The 22,409-nt window shown below is 37.7% G+C and overlaps 1 protein-coding gene across 1 annotated transcript in view; it reads left to right on the forward strand.

Moving 5' to 3' along the window:
* The window catches only part of TTC26 (tetratricopeptide repeat domain 26), a 48,843-nt gene that overhangs the window by 12,675 nt on the left and 13,759 nt on the right, over nt 1–22,409 (forward strand). Inside the window, exons 6-13 of the mRNA XM_039234071.1 lie at nt 2,422–2,567; nt 3,455–3,626; nt 11,604–11,678; nt 16,649–16,751; nt 18,041–18,096; nt 19,391–19,444; nt 20,348–20,411; nt 22,304–22,392. Coding sequence (XP_039090002.1) covers nt 2,422–2,567; nt 3,455–3,626; nt 11,604–11,678; nt 16,649–16,751; nt 18,041–18,096; nt 19,391–19,444; nt 20,348–20,411; nt 22,304–22,392 — 759 coding nt within the window. The remainder of the gene's footprint in view (nt 1–2,421; nt 2,568–3,454; nt 3,627–11,603; nt 11,679–16,648; nt 16,752–18,040; nt 18,097–19,390; nt 19,445–20,347; nt 20,412–22,303; nt 22,393–22,409) is intronic.

The raw sequence follows: 22,409 nt of genomic DNA on the forward strand, positions 1-22,409 counted from the left end.
AGATAATACTCTCTAACTCCATCCCTATCATTGCAAATGGCAAGATTTCAAATTTTTTATGGCTAAATAATATTCCATTGTAAATACATACCATATCTTCTTTATCCATTCATTAGTCAGTGGGCATTTGGATTCTTTCCATACTTTGGCCATTGTAGATAATACTGCTATAAACATCGAGGTGCGGATATCCCTTCGAATTAGTATTTTTGTATTCTTTGGGTAAATACCTGGTAGTGCAATTGCTGGATCGTAGGGTGGTTCTATTTTTAACTTTTTGGGAAACATCCATACTGTCTTCAGAGTGGCCACACCAGTTTGAATTCCCAGGAACAATGTAAAAGGGTCTCCCTTTATCCATATCATTACCAACACCTGTTGTTTCTTGTCTTGTTAATTTTATTGTGTGAGGCCAGCATTACCCTGATACCAAAGCCAGATAAAGATTCCACTAAAAAGGAGAACCACAGGCCAATATCCCTGATGAACATGGATATAAAAATTCTTAATAAAATACTAGCAAACAGGGATGCCTGGGTTGTTCAGTCTGTTAAGCGTTCTACTTCGGCTCAGGTCATGATCTCATGGCTCATGAGTTTGAGCCCCACGTTGTTGGGCTCTGTGCTGATGACTCCGAGCCTGGAGCCTGCTTCAGATTCTGTGTTCTCTCTCTGCCCCTCCCTCATTCATTCTCTTTCTCTCTGTCTCTCAAAAATAAATAAACATTCAGAAAAAAAAATACTAGCAAACCAAATCTAACAGTACACGTAAAGACTCATTCACCACAATCAAGTGGGATTTATTCCTGAGCTGCAGGGATGGTTTAGTAGTTGCAAATCACTCAATGTGATATACCACATTAATAAAACAGGATAAGAATAGATGACCATTTCAATAGGTGCAGTAAAAGCATTTGACAAAGTACATCATCCATTCATGATAAAAACCCTCAACAAAGTAGGGTTAGAGGGAACATATCTCAGCATAATAAAAGCCACATGCAAAAAACCCACAGCTAATATCAATCTCAATGGGGAAAAACAGAACTTTTCCTCTAAGGGCGGGAACAGGACAGGGATGTCCACTCTCACCACTGTTATTGAACATAGTACTGGAAGTTCTAGCCTCAGCAATTAGACAACAAAAAGAAATAAAAGGCATCCATATTGACAAAGAAGAAGTAAAACTTTAACTATTTGCAGATGACATGATACTTTATATAGAAAACTTGGTTAAAAAAAAACCCATTAAGACTCCACCAAAAAATTGCTAGAACTGATACATGAATTCAGTAAAGTCACAGGAAACAAAAATCAACCTATAGTAATCTGTTGCATTTCTATACACCACTAATGAAAGAGCACAAAGAGAAATCAAGGAATCAGTCCCATTTAGATTGTTTTATTTATTTATTTTTCCACTTAGATTGTTTTAATTTTAATTACAAAAATGTTATTTTGAACATTCTAGAAATGAGCTCATTGAGTTAACTGAATTTGAACAACTTTAAAGCTTTTCATTGATATTGCTAAATTATTTTACACAAAGTTTATCAAATCACCCATAGGCAATATATGAAAATAATTATTTGTGTATTTAAAAATATCACAGTATAATTATCTATCTCTCTGTTTAGTTCTTACAATTTTTGTTTACATGTTTTCCAGACTCTATCATTAAGTGGATACAAATTTAGAGTTGTTATATCTGTCTAGTGGATTAAAACATCATTATGAAATGCCTCTCTTTACCTCTAGAAATTCCTCTTCACATAAAGTCTACTTTGTCGTATTTGTATAATTACACTGTTCTCTTTCATATAGTATTTGTCTATTATGTCTCTTGACATACTTTTAAACTTTCTATCTTACTGTGTGTTTATATTTTTAAAAAATGTTTATTTTTGAGAAAGAGAGAAACAGAATGCGATTAGGGTAAGGGCAGAGAAAGGGGGAGACAGAATCTGAAGCAGGCTCTGAGCTGTCAGCACCGAGCCTGATGAGGGGCTCTGGCCCATAAACCAAGAGATCATGATCTGAGCTGAAATTGAACCCTTAACCGACTGAGCCACTCAGGCTCCCCATGTGTCTTTATATTTTAAAATGTCTCTCTTGTCAACAGCAAATGAAAGCAATAAAAAGACATAGAAAAAAGAAAAGGGAGAAAAAAAAATAGGAAATAGGAAGGGGGTGATTATTACCTGTGACTTACAGGCATTCCATTGTCAAGGCTATGCTTCCAGAGGCTGTTTTCATTCTTTCTCTGAAGGAGAGAGAGGAGAAGATCAGGAACTGAAGGGAAATAGGGAGAACAGAGAGACAAGACGGCTGAAGAAGGCGTTAAAATCTCTGTACCGTAGGTGTTGATTACCTGTTCTCTAATGTGAATCTTTTCGTGTCTTTTTCCCTCTGACAATTTTAGTTTAATGATGAGAAGAAGTTGATGAACTTCCATCAGAATCTTCAGGATATCACAGAAGATCAACTCAGTTTGGCCTCAATCCACTATATGCGATCTCACTACCAAGAAGCCATTGATATTTATAAACGAATACTACTAGATAACAGGTCTGTGCCCTTTTATGTCTATTCAGAATCTCATTCTGTTAGTTTTTTCTGGAACCAATTTGGCTGAGGACCTAGTATGGTCTCGATCTATTATCACCATATGTTCAAATCTGTTTAGCTAACAATCTGGTCACATTAAGAACTCCTTATTCTCCAGATCAGGATTTCTCCACCTTTATTTCGTTATCACCCTTCCATGGAGCCTTTTTGGACTTCTTTTCTCTCCAACTGACTTCTTATGAAATGTTAAAACCACAGATATACTGTGTGTCCATTTACACATCAAACGTGTATCTATGCTTTATATATAAAATGAGTATAATTTTCTATTTCTTCATAAGAAATTTTAACCCTTTGGGGATGATATGGTCCCATTTCAACATTGTATTACATTGTAGGTAACTTTCTGACAAAATTAGAAATAAACCGTTCCAGAGAATTAACATTCCAACTTTTATCTCCTACTTCCCCAAAATACCTCATCCACCTGCCTTTTCCCTTTTTGCTTTACCCGCATCCACCCATTCCCCCCTCAGTCATTGAGTCTGCTTGTTTGTGTGTCTGTCTCTGTACCGCATATGTTCACTTACGGTTTTGCCCAGTTACAGTGTACATTAGTTTCATTTTTTTTTAAACATGAACCAGTAGGAATTGAATGTTTCCCTTTTTCCCTTAGTCATCATCTTTCATTCTACTTAAAACACCCAAATATTACAATAGAAAAGAAAAATATCACACTCATGATATCTTGCTTGCTTTCTTCAGAAGGCAAATTCATGTCTTCTCTGCCTGGCTGTCCATTTGAACCATTAAAAAGTCTTTGTAGTTTGACATCATTTCTCTGAAGTAGACTTAAACTGTTAACCCTTAATTCTTTCATCTAATAGGGAATACCTGGCCCTCAATGTGTATGTGGCCCTGTGTTACTACAAGTTGGATTACTATGATGTGTCTCAGGAAGTTCTGGCAGTTTACCTTCAGCAAATTCCTGATAGCACCATCGCACTCAACCTTAAGGCCTGTAATCATTTTCGCCTTTACAACGGCAAAGCAGCTGAGGTAGTGATGGAGACTTGTTTCTAATTTATTTAATTTCAGTTTGAATTTTAATTACACTTTATGGGTTAGTCATAAGACTCTATTACCTGTAACACTGGATTAATATCCCTTTGTTATTGCCAGGTTGAGTCTATAAGAACCAATTATATAAATATTTATAGTGATTCAATATTCTAAAAAAATGTTGACTTCTGAATTCTCTATGTCTAATATACTGTAGATGATCTTTACTTAGATGCTTTACCTTAAGTTAAATATGTCAAAACCAAACAGTTCTGCTTCTTCTCCTAAAATATTTTTGTGGCCTTGTGGTTCATTGTCACCAGCATGTAAATCACATCACAAACCTAGGATTTCCATCAGTCTTTTTCTTCCTCCCTCATCTACTCATCTACCACTTCCTATAAGTTCTGCATCCTAGGTATCTCTTTGATCTGTCTTTTCTCCTCTGCCCCTGCTTTAGTCTGGGCACTCCTCATCTTTCTTATTTAGGTTTTTTTTAATTCCCCTGCCTCTAGCCTTGTCTTCTCCAGTCTAGCCACTGACCTCGTTCCACACACCTTAACTCTGCTACTCTCAGAGCTTTGCATGTAACATTCTCATTTTCTTGGATGCCTTATTCTGCGTGGTACAATTCAGTGTCTCTTTTAGGATTATCCCAAGAGGCAATACTGGTAAACATTTTATAAATACTTAGAAATTGTGGGCACCTGCTGGCTCAGTCAGTAAAGCATGTAACTCTTAATCTCTGGGTCATGAGTTCAAGCCCCACATTGGGCATGAAGCCTATTTAATAAATATATATTAGGAGCACCTGGGTGGCTCAGTTGGTTGAGCCTCCAACTCTTGATTTTGACTTAGATCATGATCTCACAGTTTCATGAGTTCAAACCCTGCATGGCCTCTCAGCTGACGGTGCAGAGCCTGCTTGGGATTCTCCCTCTTTCTTTGCCCCTCCATCACTCAAACTCTCTCTACCTCTCTCAAAATAGATAAAGTAATTAAATTTTTTTAATTAAAAAAAAGGAAATTTAGAAATTGGGTAACTTAAAGGCACTATGCAAAGTGCTTGTTATATATTTTCCCTTATAATCCTATAGATAAAATCTGTTATAGCATCTTTTTTTCTTTTTCTTTTCTTTTTCTTAATGTTTATTTATTTTTGAGAGAGAGAGAGAAAGAAAGAGAGACAGAGGGTGAGCAGGGGAGGGGCAGAGAGACACACAGAATCAGAAGCAGGCTCCAGGCTCCGAAATGTCAGCAGAGAGCCTGATGCAGGGCTTAAACCCATGAGATGGGAGATCATGACCTGAGCCAAAGTCGGATGCTCACCTGACTGAGTCACCCAGGCGCCCCTGTTATAGCTGTCTTTACATAGGAAACTGAGAGTACCTAGGAAGCCATACATGGGACTTCCTTTTATTTAACACTCTACACAAACACACATACATATACACACATATAGAGAGGGAGAGAGGGCATATTCTATACTATATCTATTAACAGATATTTATTTATTTATTTACATAATATATATGGTTTTCTTTTTAAGATTTTATTGTTTTATTTTTTTTAAATTTTTTTTAATGTTTTATTTATTTCTAAGAGAGAAAGAGAGAGAGACAGTGTGAGCAGGGGAGGGTCAGAGAGAGAGGGAGTGACAGACTCTGAAACAGGCTCCAGGCTCTGAGCTGGCAGTTAGCACAGAGCCCGACACGGGGTTCGAACCCCTGAACCGTGAGATCATGACCTAAGCGAAAGTCGGACGCTTAACCGACTAAGCCACCCAGGCGCCCCTAAGATTTTATTGTTTTAAAGTAATCTCTACATACAACCCCGAGATCAAGAGTCACACATTCCACAGACAGCCAGGTGCCCCTATACAGCTAATTTTTAGGTTAACTGTATGAGGGAGGCCATGCTTGGAAATTACCTCCTCAGCCATTATTTTAGTTGGTGTCAGAAGCTGCCAAAATTCAGATGTAAAATTTGTGCATGTGACAAAATTTCAAAATCCCACCCTTGCCCAGAACATAGTTCCATCTGACATCGTGCCACTGGGGGAGGAGGGAAGGGAACTGAAACCAGCAAACTGACTATATCGAAGCAAAATTCACCGTGAAAACGCAACAGCAAGGAACATTATTAATGTGCTTTAGCTGACAGTAGAGTCAACTCCTGAGTGACCCCATGTTCAGTAATTGTGGGAGAGGCGAGGAGCACTGTTTGTGGTTTATGTTGATAAAAAGGGGTCTGTTGCGGCGATACAGATGCCCACACTTCATCTGTTTAGTATCCACTGAGCAGTCCATTTACATGTCATGTAAAATGTGTTCTGGGGTGTGCTTATTTCAACCAAATAGTCCCTGTAGTCGGCCTAACTGGCTGGTATCCAGCATCAGCAGTTTAATAGTAAGCTGGTTTGCAGTTCAATCTCTTTAGGGTTTATGGCCTTTGGTAAGAACAAATAAATGAAATATATCCTCACCTTTCTACCTTGAGTTAACCTTGGGGACCTTCCCAATTTTTTCTAGTCTATTAAATGTTTACATTTTATCTGCATGTGCTGTCTCCGTAGTCTGGTGCGGGTAGCATGGCTAACCAGTACTCTGTCAGTCCAGCATTATCCAAGCCAGGACACTGAGCTGCATCTTGTGTCTCCAAAAGGCATGCTTTTTCATTTGAAATTGTGTCTGTACAGTTTACATATTAATTTTATAATGTATCCAGCAGTAGATGACTATGTCAAATGTACCCTGACAAGCTTTGGGCAGGGGGAGCTTTAGCTGTTTGTGTTTACTTATAATTTTATTAAACCATTTAAAAATAAGGCATTCCTCTAGTAAGTTGTATAATGGGTTCAACCTTATGTGGTTCATTCTATGAACACTAGTAGCATTCTACTCTTCTGTAGTAAGCATGACATAATCTGTAATGATTCACTTAATTTTTAAAGTACTTTGAATAATCGGCCCAAAGTTTTAAAATAAGTGACGAATTCAGGTCTCAAACTCATGTTTGACTGACTCTAAAGCATAGGCTTAACTGCAGTTTCAGATGTACTTTCTTCTTAGCTCTTATATGTGTTTATCTATAGAGAGACACTATCATGTGTACTATTTGGTAGTTGCCTAATTATCTTTAATCTAGACAAGCTTATTGAGGATTGAAACTGTCTTTTGATATTTGCATCCTTGTACCTGACATAAAGCACACGTAAAGTTGGTGTCAACTAAGTATATTGGTTGAATGAGTCAAACTTAAGGTATGACTTAGAAATTAAGGGACAATCATGTTCAAAGAAGGAGGAGCTTCAAAAGAGGTCAATAATGATGAAGACTGAGAAGAGACCATTGGGTACCATAACTAGGATTTCCTACAGTTACCTACTCTGATGATTAGCATATCATGATCATTGGGGGTTGGATCTAGATGACAAGGAGTTGAGAAGTGGGTGAGTAATCGCTTGGATTGGAATTTGTCATAAAAGGTATGACAGAAGGATGACAGATAATGAAACAATAGAAGCAATGAATATAAGATGCTGATGGAAGGAAGAAGAATGCTAGTTTCAGAGGATAAAGACTTAGAAGAACTTTTCCCCCCAAACTGGGAAGACTTCCAGGGTAGTGGTTAAGAGCAGGAGCTTTGAAATCAGATAGACCCAAATTCCACTCCTAGGTGACAGCTGTGTGGCCTTCGGTGAGCTACTTAACCTCCTTAAAGATCACCTGCAAAATAAGGAAAGTAATTGACTTATTATAGGCTGCTGTGAAGATTAAGTGATATGATGTATGTAAAGTCCCTAACTTGATGTACATGGTAAACTCTCAGTAAATATTCACATTTATCAAAGATTTTGGGGGTGCCTGGGTGGCTCAGTTGGTTAAGTGTCTGACTTCAGCTCAAGTCATGATCTTGCAATTGGTGGGTTTGAGCCCTGCATTGGGTTCTCTGCTGGCAGCTCAGAGCCTGGAGTCTGCTTCAGATTCTATGTCTCCCTCTGTCTCTGCCCCTCCCCTGCTCATGCTCTCTCTCTGACTCAAAAATAAATAAACTATTAAAAAATTAAAAAAAAAGATTTTATAGGCAGAAACTTTGTCAAAGCTATCTTTTTCTTTATATTTGATGCTTTCTCTATTTTGTTTAAGAGGATTTCCTGGGTCAAGATCATATTCTCTGGTATTATCTTCTAAAATACATTGGTTTTGCCTTTTTCAAATCTAAATTATCTATAATTACATATATATTTTTATTTTTTAAGATTTTTAAAATAAACATTTATTTTGAGAGAGAGAGAGAGAGAACATGAGCAGGAGGGAGCAGAGAAAGAGGGAGAGAGAGAATTCTAAGTAGGCTCATGTGGTCAGCCTAGAGCCCAACATGGGGCTCAAACCTATGAGCTGTGAGATCGTGACCTAACCTGAAGTCAGAACCTCAGCTGACTGAGCCATCCAGGTGCCCCAAAGATTTTATACTTTTTAAGTGGGCTCAAACTCATGACCCCAAGACCAAGAGTTACATGTTCCACCAACTGAACCAGTCAGGCACCCCTAATTTTATGTGTATATATATATACATATATATATATAAATTATATTATATTATATTTAAAAGGTTTAATTTCTCAATTAAAGATTGGCAAATTAGATTTTATATATATATATAAATATATAAATTATATTATATTTAAAAGTTTAATTTCTCAATTAAAGATTAGCAAATTAGATTCAAAAGAGTAAACCCAAATATATGTTTTAAATATAAGGGCACAGAACATTTGAATGTAAAAAGATATGTTTCATGTAGAATATTTCCTCTTTTAATTTATTAAAAAATTTTCTTAATTTTTAATTTGAGAGAGAGAGTGGGGGAGGGAAGAGAGAGAAGGAGAGAGAGAGAATGAGAATATTAAGCAAGCTCCATGCTCAGCCTGGAACCTGACACGGGGCCCAATCCCATGACCCTGGGATCATGACCTGAGCCGAAATCAAGAGCTCGATGCTCAACTGACTGAGCTACACAGGCACCCCGAATGCAGAATATTTCTGACATGGTTTCTGTCATTGCTGTCATGCTTCTAGAAAGGTCATTTTCGCTCTAACATGGATAAGATGACCCTTGTCTTCTAGATTTATTTTTTTTTAACAACTTCATTGAGATTTAAGGCATAGGCCATATACTGCACCCTTATTAACTGTACAATTCATTTGTTTTTAGTATATTCACAGATACGTGCAATCACCACCACAGTTTTAGAACATTTGCATCACCTCAAAAATAAATGCCTCTTAGCTATCAGTCCCTGGCTTCTCATTCCCCTGACCCAGGCAGTTACTAATCTGCTCTCTGTCTCTAGAGACTTGCCTGTCCTGTATATTTCATACAAAAGGAGTCATATAATACGTAAACTTTTCTTTAAGTGTTTATTTGTTTTTGAGAGAGAGAGCAAGTGAGCAGGAGAGGGGCAGAGAGAGGGGGAGACAGAGGATCTGAAGCAGGCTCTGCATTTTGTGAGCAGACTAACGATGCAGAGCTCAAACCACCAACAGTGAGATCATGACCTGAGGGGAAGTCGGACACTTAACCAACTGCGCCACTCAGGCGCCCCAGTATGTGAACTTTTATGACTATCTTCTTTACTTAGCATACTGTTTATAAAGTTCATCACTCTGTAGCATATATTAGTATTTCATTAGTTTTTATGACCAAATAATATTCTATTGGGTGGATGTACTTCATTTTATTTTGCCATTCATCAGCTGATGGACATTTGGGTTGTTTCCGCTTTCTGCCTATTATGAATAATGCTGTTATAAGCATTTGTGTACATGTTTTTGGGCATGTTTTGGACCTGTTTCCATTTGTCTTCTAGAAAGAAAGGGTATATGCCTAAAGGAGGAATTGCTGGGTTATATGGAACTCTCTCTAATTGAGGGACCGCCAGACTGTTTCACAAAGTAACTGTACAAGTCTACATTCCCACCAGCCATATATAGGAGTTTCCATTTCTCTATATCCTTGCCAACAGTTATTATCTGACCTTTTTATGCTAGCCGTCACATTGAATGTGAAGTGGAATCTCATTGTGGGTTTGCTTCTCTGATGACTAATGGTGTTGAACATCTTCCCGTGTACACTGAGTGCTGCTTTAAATCCTGTGCCCTAGGCACCTCGCTTGCCTGACGCTGAGTTCTGGCTGGCCCTGTCTGAATCAGAACTATCCTCATCTTACTAAAAGATTTTCTTTTTTCACTTTCATTTGTTCAAGTGTGCACTGAAGTTTCCCAGAAATAACGTGATTTCAAAATAGATAAATGCAGATACAGACATGCCAATCTAGCTGTCCTCTTTTAAGCCTGACATGAAAGAGATTTGCAGAAATTTATAAAACAGTACTACTCTTCTCACTAAATTTTTGCATTAGTAAATGTAGTTTTTTAAAAATTTATTTATTTTGAGAGAGAGAGAGACAGCATGGGTGGAGAGGGCAGAGAAAGAGGAGACACAGAATCCGAAGCAGGCTATGCTTCAGACGTTCAACTGACTGAGCCAACCAGGTGCCTCTAAATGCAGTTTTTATTTTATTTTATTTTTTTAATTTTTTAAAAAAAAATTTTATTTCTAGGAGAGAGAGAGAGAGAGAGACAGCGTGAGCAGGGGAGGGTCAGAGAAAGAGGGAGTGACAGACTCTGAAACAGGCTTCAGGCTCTGAGCTGGCAGTCAGCACAGAGCCTGACGCGGGGCCGGAACCCACGAACAGCGAGATCATGACCTAAGCGAAAGTCGGACGCTTAACCGACTAAGCCACCCAGGCGCCCCATAAATGCAGTTTTTAAAAATGTTTATTGGGGTGCCTGGGTGGCTCAGTCGGTTAAGTATCCGACTTCAGCTCAGGTCATGATCTCGCAGTTCATGGATTCAAGCCCCGCAGCGGGCTCTGTGCTGACAGCTCAGAGCCTGGAGCCTGTTTCAGATTCTGTCTCCCTCTCTCTCTGACCCTCCCCTGCTCACTCTGTCTTTCTTTCTCCCTCTCTCAGAAATAAATTGGCCCTGGGTGGCTCAGTTGGTTGAGTGTCTGACTCTTGATTTTGGCTGAGATCATGATCACGGGGTTATGGGATCGAGCCCCACATCAGGTTCTGTGCTTAGCATGGAGCCTGCTTAAGATACTCTCTTTCTCTCCCTCTCTCTCTCTCCCCGCTTCTTTCTGCTTCTCTCCCCTACTTGTTCTCTCTCTGTCTCTAAAATAAATTTTTTTTAATTTAATTATTTTGTCCCAAAAAGCTTAGCTACTTACTGATGGAAGTAAAAAAGGAGGAGAGGAAGATTACTCAAAATTATAGATTGGCAAGTCAGGAGCAATAGAAAGCTGAGGAAGGGCTAAGGGAATCCAGGGCGTTAGTGAAGATGCTAGAAATGGTTGACCATTTGTTCTATGGGAAGCTAAAGAGGTGAGAGAATACAGAAGAGATCTGATAGGTCTAATAAATAATAGGAGAAGGTATTTTAATTATGGTATGTTAATAAAGACCAATTCAGCAGGAAGGAGGTACTCTGAGAGTTCAGGATACAGGTGAAATGACCAGATTGGAGAATCAACCTCAGTTGTGAAAAGCTTAGCTCCTTTATCACCTTTGGCTCTGCAAAGTAGAATTCTTCAGACTTGGGTTTACCAGTTTCAAACTTGCTGCTTATTGGAAAATTCCAGTCATTTAATGTTTATAAGACTCCATGTTCTCATCTGTAAAATGATAATAATCACACTGATTCTCAGAGTCCTGAGAAACAAATGAAATAGTATGTTAAATTCTTTGTAAACTATAAAACATTGTAAAAATATGTGGTATAAGAACCATATATGAGAAACAAATGAAATATTGTGTTAAATTCTTTGTAAACTATAAAATATAAAAATATGTGGTATAAGAACTGTACACATGTTGTTTTCCTAAGCCTTTCCTTTTTCAATTTCAGGCAGAACTCAAAAGCTTGATGGACAGCGCTTCTTCTTCCTTTGAATTTGCTAAAGAACTCATCAGGCACAATCTGGTGAATAGCAGTTTCATCTTGACTGAATTGAGTCCTATCCTACTTTGGTATATCACAGCAGTTAGAAGGATATGCGAAGGGAGATATTGCCACAAATACTTCTCTACTCCAAGTGAACTCCTCCTTGCTATGGGGGAGATATGAGGTCTTTTCCTCAAGGAAACCCCTACTGGGAGGGCAGTAATACATATATAATATTTAGAAAGAAGTGCAAGGCAGTAGAGGTCTAAGGGTTCATTTTGTTGGCCAAGACCAAGGAACATCTATCTTTGTGGATTACAGCTAATGGATTTTCTGGTGAGAGTCAAACTCAAGTTCATCTTTGAAAGATGGTTGAGATTTAGAGAGTTCACTGGAGGCAAAGATATGGAGTTAGAGCAGAGATGGCAGGTGTAAAATGTTGTGAGCAGATTGAGCTTACCAGAACAGAAAGTGTGCACTGGGGCATGGTGCAAAGTAAAGTCTTAGTGAAAAAGTAAAGAGGTGGTCTGATTTAAGGCAGGATTATGATGGCCATTGATAAAAACAATGTTCAAATTCAGATGAAGTTTGATTCTGTTGACCAGCAATACAGTGGGTACAGAGCAGCAGTTTTCAACCCAGACACCTGGAGACACTGAGCAAATTGTGTAATTTTGCCAAATTTCAGGTTCCTCATCTAAAAACAGCAGTGATAATAACTATGCCTTTTCTTTCTGATTATTCTTTTTTTAACACCAAATCTCCCTAGTACGCATGCTAAACACCCTAACTGCTTTAAACTCTCTCCTCCCCTTTCTCTCTGATATCTACTTGGTCACTTAATCCTATTGATTCTTTTTTGGCAATGTCTTCTATTAATTCCATTCCTTTTCTAGTTCAAGCCTCTACCACAGATAGAACTTTCTCTGGATAGTTTCTCTTATTAGCTTCTGCCCCTTTTCACTTCTTGTCTAGTTTATCAACTTAATTTTTGTGCAGAATGATGTGTTAGAGATAGTAGTCTGGAAATCAAGCTTGGAGAATAGGTTTAGGAGTTTGGTAAAAGAAAAGATAGCCAAAGTCCTAACAACTAAACATGGAAGAAAGGATTAAAAGCAGAGAAAAATATGGTCCAAGAGAGCATGTGTATTTAAGGAGCTTTTCTTAAAAGCTTCCCAGATGGATATAATGTACAGCCAGAGTAAAAAACTACCGTATGTATATATGACTGGGAGGGGTCATCCAGCTAGTCAATAGGGATTCGTTTCTGAGAGCGGGATTAAAGACAGAAATGAGAATACGGAAATTTTCCTTTTTCCTTTTGTAATATGTAAGTTTTCCCCCATTGAACGTATAATACTTTTATAGTTTAAAACAAAGCCTAAAAATATTACGCAATATAAATAGTTGTTATGAGCAGTGGCTTTTGTGGTCAGACTTGAGGTCAAAATCCGTCTATTCCTTGCACTAGCTTTGGACCTTTGGGTGAGTCACTTAGCATTGCTGAGACTCAGTGTTCTCATGTGTGCCACAGGGGAAATTACAGGACCTACCGTATTTTCTTGTGAGGACCAAATGAGGTAATGTGTGTAAGATGCTTTGTGTATAGTAAGCATTTAGTAAATCGGGTCTTTGTGATCACGCTATGGCCATCAGTCCAAACTGCAGAAACATCACTGGGCAAGAGACAGAAGAGTCCATCGAATTTGATTAGAGGGTTTAATTTGGGACTTGTGAGAGTAAGTTTACAAGTGTGCTAAGAGCCAGAGGTTAAAGAGTAAGAGGGTAATAAAGTTGAAGCAGTAAAGGGACTTCAAAAGTGTGTGGCACTGAAAGAAAGAGAAAAGCAAGATCCAGGTCGAGTAAAAAGTCGTGAGATCCATGGATTAGGAGAACAAATGTTAAAATGTCCATACTGCCCGAAGCGACTCATATATGTACTGCAGTCCCTTTCAAAATACCAACAGCATTTGTCACAGAACCAGAACAAATAATCCTAAAATGTGTACGGAACCATAAGAGATCCCAAATAGCCAAAGTAATCTTGAAAAAGAAGAACGAAACTGGAGATATCACAATCCCAGATTTCAAGATATACTACAAAGCTGTAGCGGTCAAAATAGTATGGTACTGGCATAAAAATAGACACAGATCAATGGAACAGAAAAAAAAGACCAAAAATGAAGCCACAATTATATGATCAATTAGTCTTCAACAAAGGAGGCAGGAATATGCAGTGGGAAAAGACAGTCTTTTCAACAAATGGTGTTGGGCAAATTGATGCAAAAGAATGAAACTGGACCATTTTCTTACACCATACACAAAAATAAACTCAAATGGATTAAGAACTTAAATATGACACCTGAAACCATAAACATCCTAGAAGAGAACACAGGCAGTACTTTCTCTAACATTGGCCGTAGTAGCATTTTTCTAGATATGTCTTCTGTGGCAAGGGAAACAAAACAAAAATAAACTATTGGAACTACATCAAAATGAAAAGTTCTGCCCAGCCAAGGAAACAATCAACAAAACAAAAAGGTAACCTGCAGAGTGGGAAAAGATATTTGCAAATGACATCTGATAAGGGGTTAATATCCAAAATGTATAAAGAACTTACACAACTTGCAGTGACTGGGTGGCTCAGTTGGTTAAGTGTCTGCCTCTTAATCTCAGCTCAAGTCATGATATCACAGTTAGTGAGTTTGAGCCCCATATGGGGCTCTGTTGGACGCACATAGCCTGATTGGAATTCTTTCTCTGTCTCTCTCTGCCCCTACTCCACTTGTGCTCTTTCTCTCTCTTAAAACAAAAACAAAAGCAAAAAACAAAAAAAAAAAAACCTTATAAAACTCAACACCAAAAAACCAATCCAATAATTAAAAATGGGCAGAAGACATGAATAGACATTTCTCCAAAGAAAATGTCCAAATTGCCAACAGACATGAAAAGATGCTCAGCATCACTCATCATCAGGGAAATGCAAATCAAAACCACAATGAGATATCACCTCACACCTACTAGAATGGCTAAATCAAAAGCACAAGAAATCAGTGTTGGTGAGAATGTGGGAAAAGAGGAACCCTTATGCACTGTTAATGGGAATGGAAATTGGTGCAGCCACTGTGGAGAAGAGTATGCGGGTTCCTCAAAAAATTAAAAATAAAATTACCATGTGATCCACTAATTCCACTGCTGGGTATTTATCCAAAGAACATGAAAAACATATAAATATTCAAAAATGTATATGTACCCCTATATTTATTGCAGCATCATTTACAATAGCCAAATTATGGAAACAACCCAAGTGTCCATCAGTAGATGGAATGGATGAGGAAAAGGTGGTGAGGAAAAAATACAACGGAATATTTCTCAGCCATAAAAAGAATGAAATCTTGCCATTTGGGATAATATGGACAGAGCTAGAGTGTATAAAGCCAAATAAGTCAGTTAGAGAAAGACAAATACCATATGATTTCAGTCATCTGTGGAATTTAAGAAATAAAACAAATGAACGAAGAATAAAAGAGACCAGCCAAAAAACAGACTCTTGACTATAGAGAACAAATAGATGGTTACAAGAGGAAAGATGAGTAAGGGGATAGTTGAAATAGGTGAAAGGGATTAAGACTAACTTGTCACAATGAACACTGAGTAATGTATAGAATAGTTGAATCACCATATTGTACACCTGATGTTAACTGTACTAGAATTATTATTTTTTTTGAAGTCATAAAATCAAGAAAACAGATGAAAGAATCCTGGCAAAAGAAGGGAACATCTCAGACAAGGAAGAGTCAAGAAAGATGACCAAATGGATATTTTTGAGGTAGAAAGGAGAGATTAGGTAGTTCAGGCCTGGTGGCATTGATCTCTTTATATTTATTTGTGAAACAGCTTGCTATATGCCAGATACTGTGCTAGGCTCCGGGTATACAACAGTGCACAAAATTGCTCTCCTGGATAGTATTTAGGTTTTAGCTCTTCTCTATAGCATATGACAGTATTCTTATGGGTCTCCCTACTTGAGTGTAGCTATATTATAGTAACAATGAAGTGACTTGTTCCTGCTGCAACACCAGTGCTTGCTATAATCCCAGACAAACGGTAGGTGCTACTATTTATGGAATTAATTAAATGTCACCTACTATGTGCCACACATTTACCCTTCTTTAATTCATTCAATCCTTATAATGAAGAAAAAGGCTCAGAAAGTTTACATAAATTCCTTCTTGGAGTTTTTGATATAGAATATTTGTCTAGAAAAAAGTTTTATTATTAATTATTGGGTACATTAAGAGTTTTCTGCAGGGGTGCCTGGGTGGCTCAGTGAGTTAAGCATCTGACTTCGGCTCAGGTCATGAACTCACGGTTTGTGGGTTTGAGCCCCGCGTCCAGCTCTGTGCTGACAGCTAGCTCAGAGCCTGGAGACTGCTTCGGATTCTGTGTCTCCCTCTCTCTCTGACCCTCCCCTGCTCATTCTGTGTCTCTCTCAGAAATAAAGAAAAACATCAAAAATGTTTTCTTTTTTTTTTTTTAATGTTTTATTTATTTCTAGGAGAGACAGAGACAGTGTGAGCAGGGGAGGGTCAGAGAGAGAGGGAGTCACAGACCGAAACAGGCTCCGGGCTCTGAGCTGGCAGTCAGCACAGAGCCTGACGCGGGGCTCGAACCCACGAACCGCGAGATCATGACCTAAGCGAAAGTCAGATGCTTAACCGACTAAGCCACCCAGGCGCCCCAAAAAAATTTTTAAAAAGAGCTTTCTGCAGTTCTCATGAAAAGGAAATGTATTCAATAGGCTTATGCCTTTATTGTTGCTTACACTTATTATGATTTAGATAATGGCTTTTTTCAATGAGGGCAAGGTCATGTGTATATTGAGAGCTTCAAAAATATATTCATCCTTTCAAAGAATAACTGAGTTATAAGTGGCAGCTTCTTACACATTTCCCCCAATAAGTACATTCATACTTATTGCCTGAATAATGGACTTTCTCTGTCGTTAGGTTGTTTTCCGAGGAGGTGAAGGGGCTTTGCAGGTTTTGCCTCCCCTGGTTGATGTCATTCCTGAAGCTCGGTTAAACTTAGTGATTTACTACCTTCGTCAAGGTAAGAAAAATTTTTCTTGGTCTTCCTTATAATGAGATATGGTAGAACATCTAATCTCTAATTGAACTACTTGCTTAACTTTAAAAATCCAAAATACTTCCAAAAGTATATTTGAAGCAGGTTCTTAAGATAGAATAAATTTATTGGTGCTTATTTGTTGTACCTTTTCTCTTTATCTTCTCTTTCCTTCTCTGTTGCTTCCAACCTTCACCCTCAGTATGTTTTTCTTTCTTTCTCTTATTTTTCCTTCTTTTGTTCTCTACGCATCCTATTTCAGTTTTTCCAATGTTTTTCCTTCCCCATCCTTATATTTTTCTAGTGTTCTCTGTGTATAACGTACATCCACATTTTCTTGAGTCTTTATCATTAACTATTTTTTATTTACTCTACTTGTCTGCCTTACTGTCTCTTTCCACCTCCAGCTTCTTATGAGAAATACCATGATTCAAAGAGAATGTGACATTTACTGCCCCTAAGTAAGGTTAAAATGATTAGACACATGCCTAAAGAGTCTGTTATCTAACAGTGATGAGTGCAGGATAGGAGCTGCTATGCATTGGTGGTGGCGCTGTGTCATGGACCTTGGACTCACAGTGTGGGCTTTTTAGGTGCATGGTAGAAACCAACCAGACCACATACTCCTCATTGAGGAAAATGTGTTTATTAAAATAAGAACATGAGCTTGCAAACTTCTATCTGATATATAAACACAACGAAATACGCCTTTGGACAAGAATTAAATATCTTAGGTGTTTTATAAATTAATTTTTATTATAAAAATTTTCAAACTAAGCAAAAGTAAATAGTATAAACACCCAAAATGAACAGTCAGATATTCATTCCAGATTCAAGTCTGGAATGATAGTCTTCAAGATATTGCCATTATTTTTCATCCATCCTCCCCTTCTCTAGTTCACTGCTGAAAGGTTTTAAAGGAAATCCCAGACTTCATGTCATTTTACTCCTACATACTTAATATATATTCTCTTTTTAAAAATCGGTTGCTTTTCTTGTATAATTACAATGCCATCAGTATATAATACTCAGTTCATATTCTTAGCTTGAACCCTTTTTTAGGTGCTTCATACCTTACGGGTTTCCTAAGATGTTTGGTTATCTTTAGGGTAATTACTCCACATTGAACTTGATGGAGAGTTAGAAGACAGATAAAACAATTCACACTTCCCATGAACATTTGAGTACTGAAGGATCTTATCTTTTTGGGACTATTTCAGAAGAGTTTGCTGGAATATATAGACTAGTATAGCTACTTATTTCTTGTGTTTCAGATGATGTGCAAGAAGCTTATAACTTAATTAAAGATCTGGAACCTACTACTCCTCAGGTAATTGAAAATGTGTTACCATTTTACTAACCAACTTCTGTTGAAAGTGGAATTTCAGAAAGGTATCGAGAAGGCATATTAGAAAACATTCCTGCTTGTAGAATCTCAGGAAAGACCATATATATTGATCTAGGAATGTCCTGTGAAGCTTTCTATATGAGAATGAATATTCTGGATTTTTTATGTTTTTAAACTCCCTTATATGTGGTCATTTCCTCAAAAGGGCTGAGGTTTGAAAAAACGGAAATCTAGGATTACAATGGAACTGACAGCAAGGTATAGAAACTTATCTCACTAGTATAATTGCTTGTACTTTGTCTTTCCCCTTACTAGATTGCTAGCTCTTTGTAGTCAGGGACCGTTGTCTATACGCATGTAGTAGACATTGCACTTATTGAATGAAAGACTGAAAATGTTTCTAGACCTCATGAAATCTAAGCACGTATAGTTCTCAAGTGTATTAAAAGCTTCAGCATTTGGACGCCTGGGTGGCTCAGTTGGTTGAGAGTCTGGCTCTTTATTTTGACTCAGGTCATGATTCTAGGGTCATGGTATGGAGCCCCACACTGGTCTCTATGCTGAGTGTGGAGCCTGTTTAGGATTCTGTCTCTCTCTTTGCCTCTCCACCCCACTCATGCTCTCTCTGTCTCTCTCTCTCTCTCAAATAAAAAAAATAAAAGAAAATCTTCAGCATCTTTTGTGTTCTTTTTATGAGCCCTCTTAAATAAAAACAGTACCTACTTAAAAAATTGATAGCTGCTAAGGAAGGTGTCTATTAAAGAATAGAGCTATGTCTGAAAGCAATAAGAGTGAGGTCTCAAGGCTCCAAAAGAGAGAATACCTTACAAATGGGGATCAGAGGATACTTTTTTTGGAGGAAAAGGATTATTATGAAAATAAAGTTATATTATTGGCAAGAGAAAATACTATATATGTTGTGGTAATGAACAATGGCAGGGGCTAATAAGGTGATAAAAATTATTACATAGATATTTTATTGTTAATTTTTTCCATTGAGTTGAAATAAAACCTTAACTCCTTGAAGTTTCCACTGAGTTTTTCTTGCTTAAGATTGAGAATTTACAAATATGGTGAATTCTGTTATATGGACACTTTTCTGAAAACCAAATGAAAGTCTCCTAATTCTTTCATTCAAGACAAGGATGGAAAAAAGAAAAGTGATTCTGGGTAACTTTTGATAATATATGTAAAGTATTAAGTTGAAATTAATTTGGAAGACATCTCGTAGCTACACATTCTTTTAACAGTAATTAGTGTTATTCCATGTTGCCAGGAGTATATCCTCAAAGGAGTGGTCAATGCGGCCCTTGGCCAGGAAATGGGTTCAGTAAGTATGAAATCACTGGTAATCTATAGTTTGCAGTTACAGTGTCTTGGAAAAGATCAAAATGAATGTTCAAGTTCAGCCAGCGAAAAGCTTATGATTACGCTCATCTGCAGTTCCTTTCATTCCTCCATATCTCCCCACAGAGATTCCATTGTAAAAAGAATTCTTTGTTATTTAAAGACCAAAAAAAGAAAGCTTTAACCCTAAGAATTGGTGCTTCAACTTTAAAGCAGTGTTAATATCTAATAACAACCACAAATCATCACACATCTTCATTCTTATTTTCAGTGAGTTGCATTAACCTTGCATACCCCTGAGCTATAATTTTGGCATCTGTAAAATGGGGATAATTGTTTCTTTGGCAAAGACTTTTTATGAACACTGCCTAAAATCAAGTTCTTATTCATATGAATATGGCACATTACGTTCTTTTTGGAACAAAATGGGTATAAGTAAATCTTTTTTATATCTGGCTCACTCTACAATGCTTCCTATAGTGGATAGACATTAAGTAGTTACTGAATAAAATGAATGAGTGTATTTAATTAATACCCCTTGCTATAGCCATGGCTCCTACCACACTGATACAAGATAAAGGAGCAATAAATATCTGTTCAGTGTGTGAATGAACAACTAAATTAATGAGTTCATTTAATGAAGGCACTTTTAGAATAGAATTTAGGGATTGGATTTTTTTTCCTTCTTTTTTTATCTGACCCTGGGTAGATTTTAATTCAGTCTCAGGTTATGATTCTCTCGTTGCTTATGCTAATAAGAATTAGTTTGGGAGAGGGTTTAAAAGAAGGGTATATAATAAATCCTGGCAAATATTTTAAAACCATAACGTATAATACAAATAAAATACTTTCAGCTTATATCAGCTCTCTCTGCTTTGTTTTTCAGAGGGACCATATGAAAATTGCCCAGCAATTCTTCCAGCTGGTGGGAGGGTCAGCGAGTGAGTGTGGTATGTATGTCCGAAATCTGTACTCATTCACATGATTTGTAATTGTTGGAACTGGTCATATATTGACTGGTGAAGTTTGAGTCTCTGTCTGGGGATACATCTGTCAGGCTTGAAAGAAAAGGACTAAGTAGGAAGTCCTGTGGGAGGGACACGGGAGGGAATATTGGATTAGCTCTTCCCAACATCTCAGCTAAAGTGGGATGAGAGAATATATAAATAGAGGAGAATAAATGTAATCTTTAGTTCATGAGAGTTCTTAAAATTCAATTCTGGTTTTTTTTTTATGTTTATTTTTTATTTATTTTGAGACACACAAGGAGTAAGCAGGGGAGGGCTGGAGAGAGAGGGACGGAGAATCCCAAGCAGGCTCCATGATGTTAGCACAGAGCCTGATGTGGGGTACAAACCCACAAACAGATCATTACCTGAGCTGAAATTAAGAGTTGATTGGGGCGCCTGGGTGGCTTAGTCGGTTAAGCGTCCGACTTTCGCTTAGGTCATGATCTCGCGGTTCGTGGGTTCGAGCCCCGCGTCGGGCTCTGTGCTGACTGCCAGCTCAGAGCCTGGAGCCTGTTTCAGTCTGTGACTCCCTCTCTCTCTGACCCTCCCCTGCTCCGCTGTCTNAAAAAAAAAAAAAAAAAAAAGAGTTGAATGCTTAACTGGCAAGCCACGCAGGAGCTCCGACTCTGTTTTTGATTTGAAATGCTAACTTCCATTGATTGTTCAAGGACTCTCTAGGTATTCAACTTTTATCATGTCATAGGTATTTTCATTTGCCTTTTAATTTTGCTGATGGTATTTTTTCACGTATAAAAATATTTAAATCTCATTTAATTGAGTTTATCTTTTTATGATGATATTATACATGGGTATCTAGCTTAGGAAATACTTTTGTGCCCCCGCAGTTATATAATATTCACTTACATTTCCCACTAGTAGTTTTGTTACTTAATTTTTTAATTGAAGTATTGATTTCATTGGTCAAGATTGAGTGTAAGATTTGAGACAGGGCTATAAAAAGGGCTGACAGTTTACCAGTGTGAACTGATAGGGCTGTTTGCACCAGTTGTCAAAGGCCAGCATCTATTCTGATGGACAGTGTTCATAGCGAACTAGTTGTTAAATATTTTTATCACCTCTGAATATTCAATTTCTCTCAAATGTTTCACCAAAACCATTTGTTGAATAATATTTCCTTTCCTCATTTCACTCATTTATATAACAAAAATTTATTAAGGTACTGGAGATACAGCAGGAAACAAAACTAACAAGTCCTCCTCCATTGTGTAGTATACAGTCTAGTGGGACAGACAGTAAACACGATAAAGAAATAGATCATATGGTGCATCTGACTGTGATAAGTGCTGTGGGGGAAAAATTGAACCGGGCAAGAATGGAGTGCCAGTGACAAGGCTGGAGGTCATACTAATTCTCTACTATCTCAAACAGGAATCTGATATCAGACAGAAAGTTGTTCAGGATCAGGACCAGATGGTTCCATGGCAAATTATTTCTCCATTTGGTTTGGAAGTGCTAGGTTGTCTTATAGACGAGCGATGATGGAGACTAAGCCGCGTTGGTTGCACGTGTTGAAGTAGGTGAGAGACTCAAAGGCCTGGAAAAGCATCCGAGGAATACCGTAGCCTGCAGGGAGTGTGTTCATTCTGGAGTCTGTGAGTTAGGCCTGAGAGAGAGTATTGGTCACTCTCAAGTACTGTGTGACTTCCATTATGCTGGGGTTTTGCCCACCGAACAGAATCTATAATCTCAGAGTCTAGAAAGAGGTCTTGGAATACATTCCTATCTCTAAATTATAAAGCATCTCAAATCTCAGTTAAGGAGAACTTTCAGTTTCATGAATATACCTGGTTCCTTTTCCCGTTCCATTTCAGATACAATACCTGGGAGGCAGTGCATGGCTTCCTGTTTCTTCCTGCTTAAGCAGTTTGATGATGTGTTGATTTACCTCAACTCATTTAAGGTCAGTATAGAATTTTC

Source organism: Hyaena hyaena, unplaced genomic scaffold (genome assembly GCF_003009895.1).
Source record: "Hyaena hyaena isolate Hyena2069 unplaced genomic scaffold, ASM300989v1 scaffold_82, whole genome shotgun sequence".
In the NCBI taxonomy this organism is placed as follows: Eukaryota; Metazoa; Chordata; class Mammalia; order Carnivora; family Hyaenidae; genus Hyaena; species Hyaena hyaena.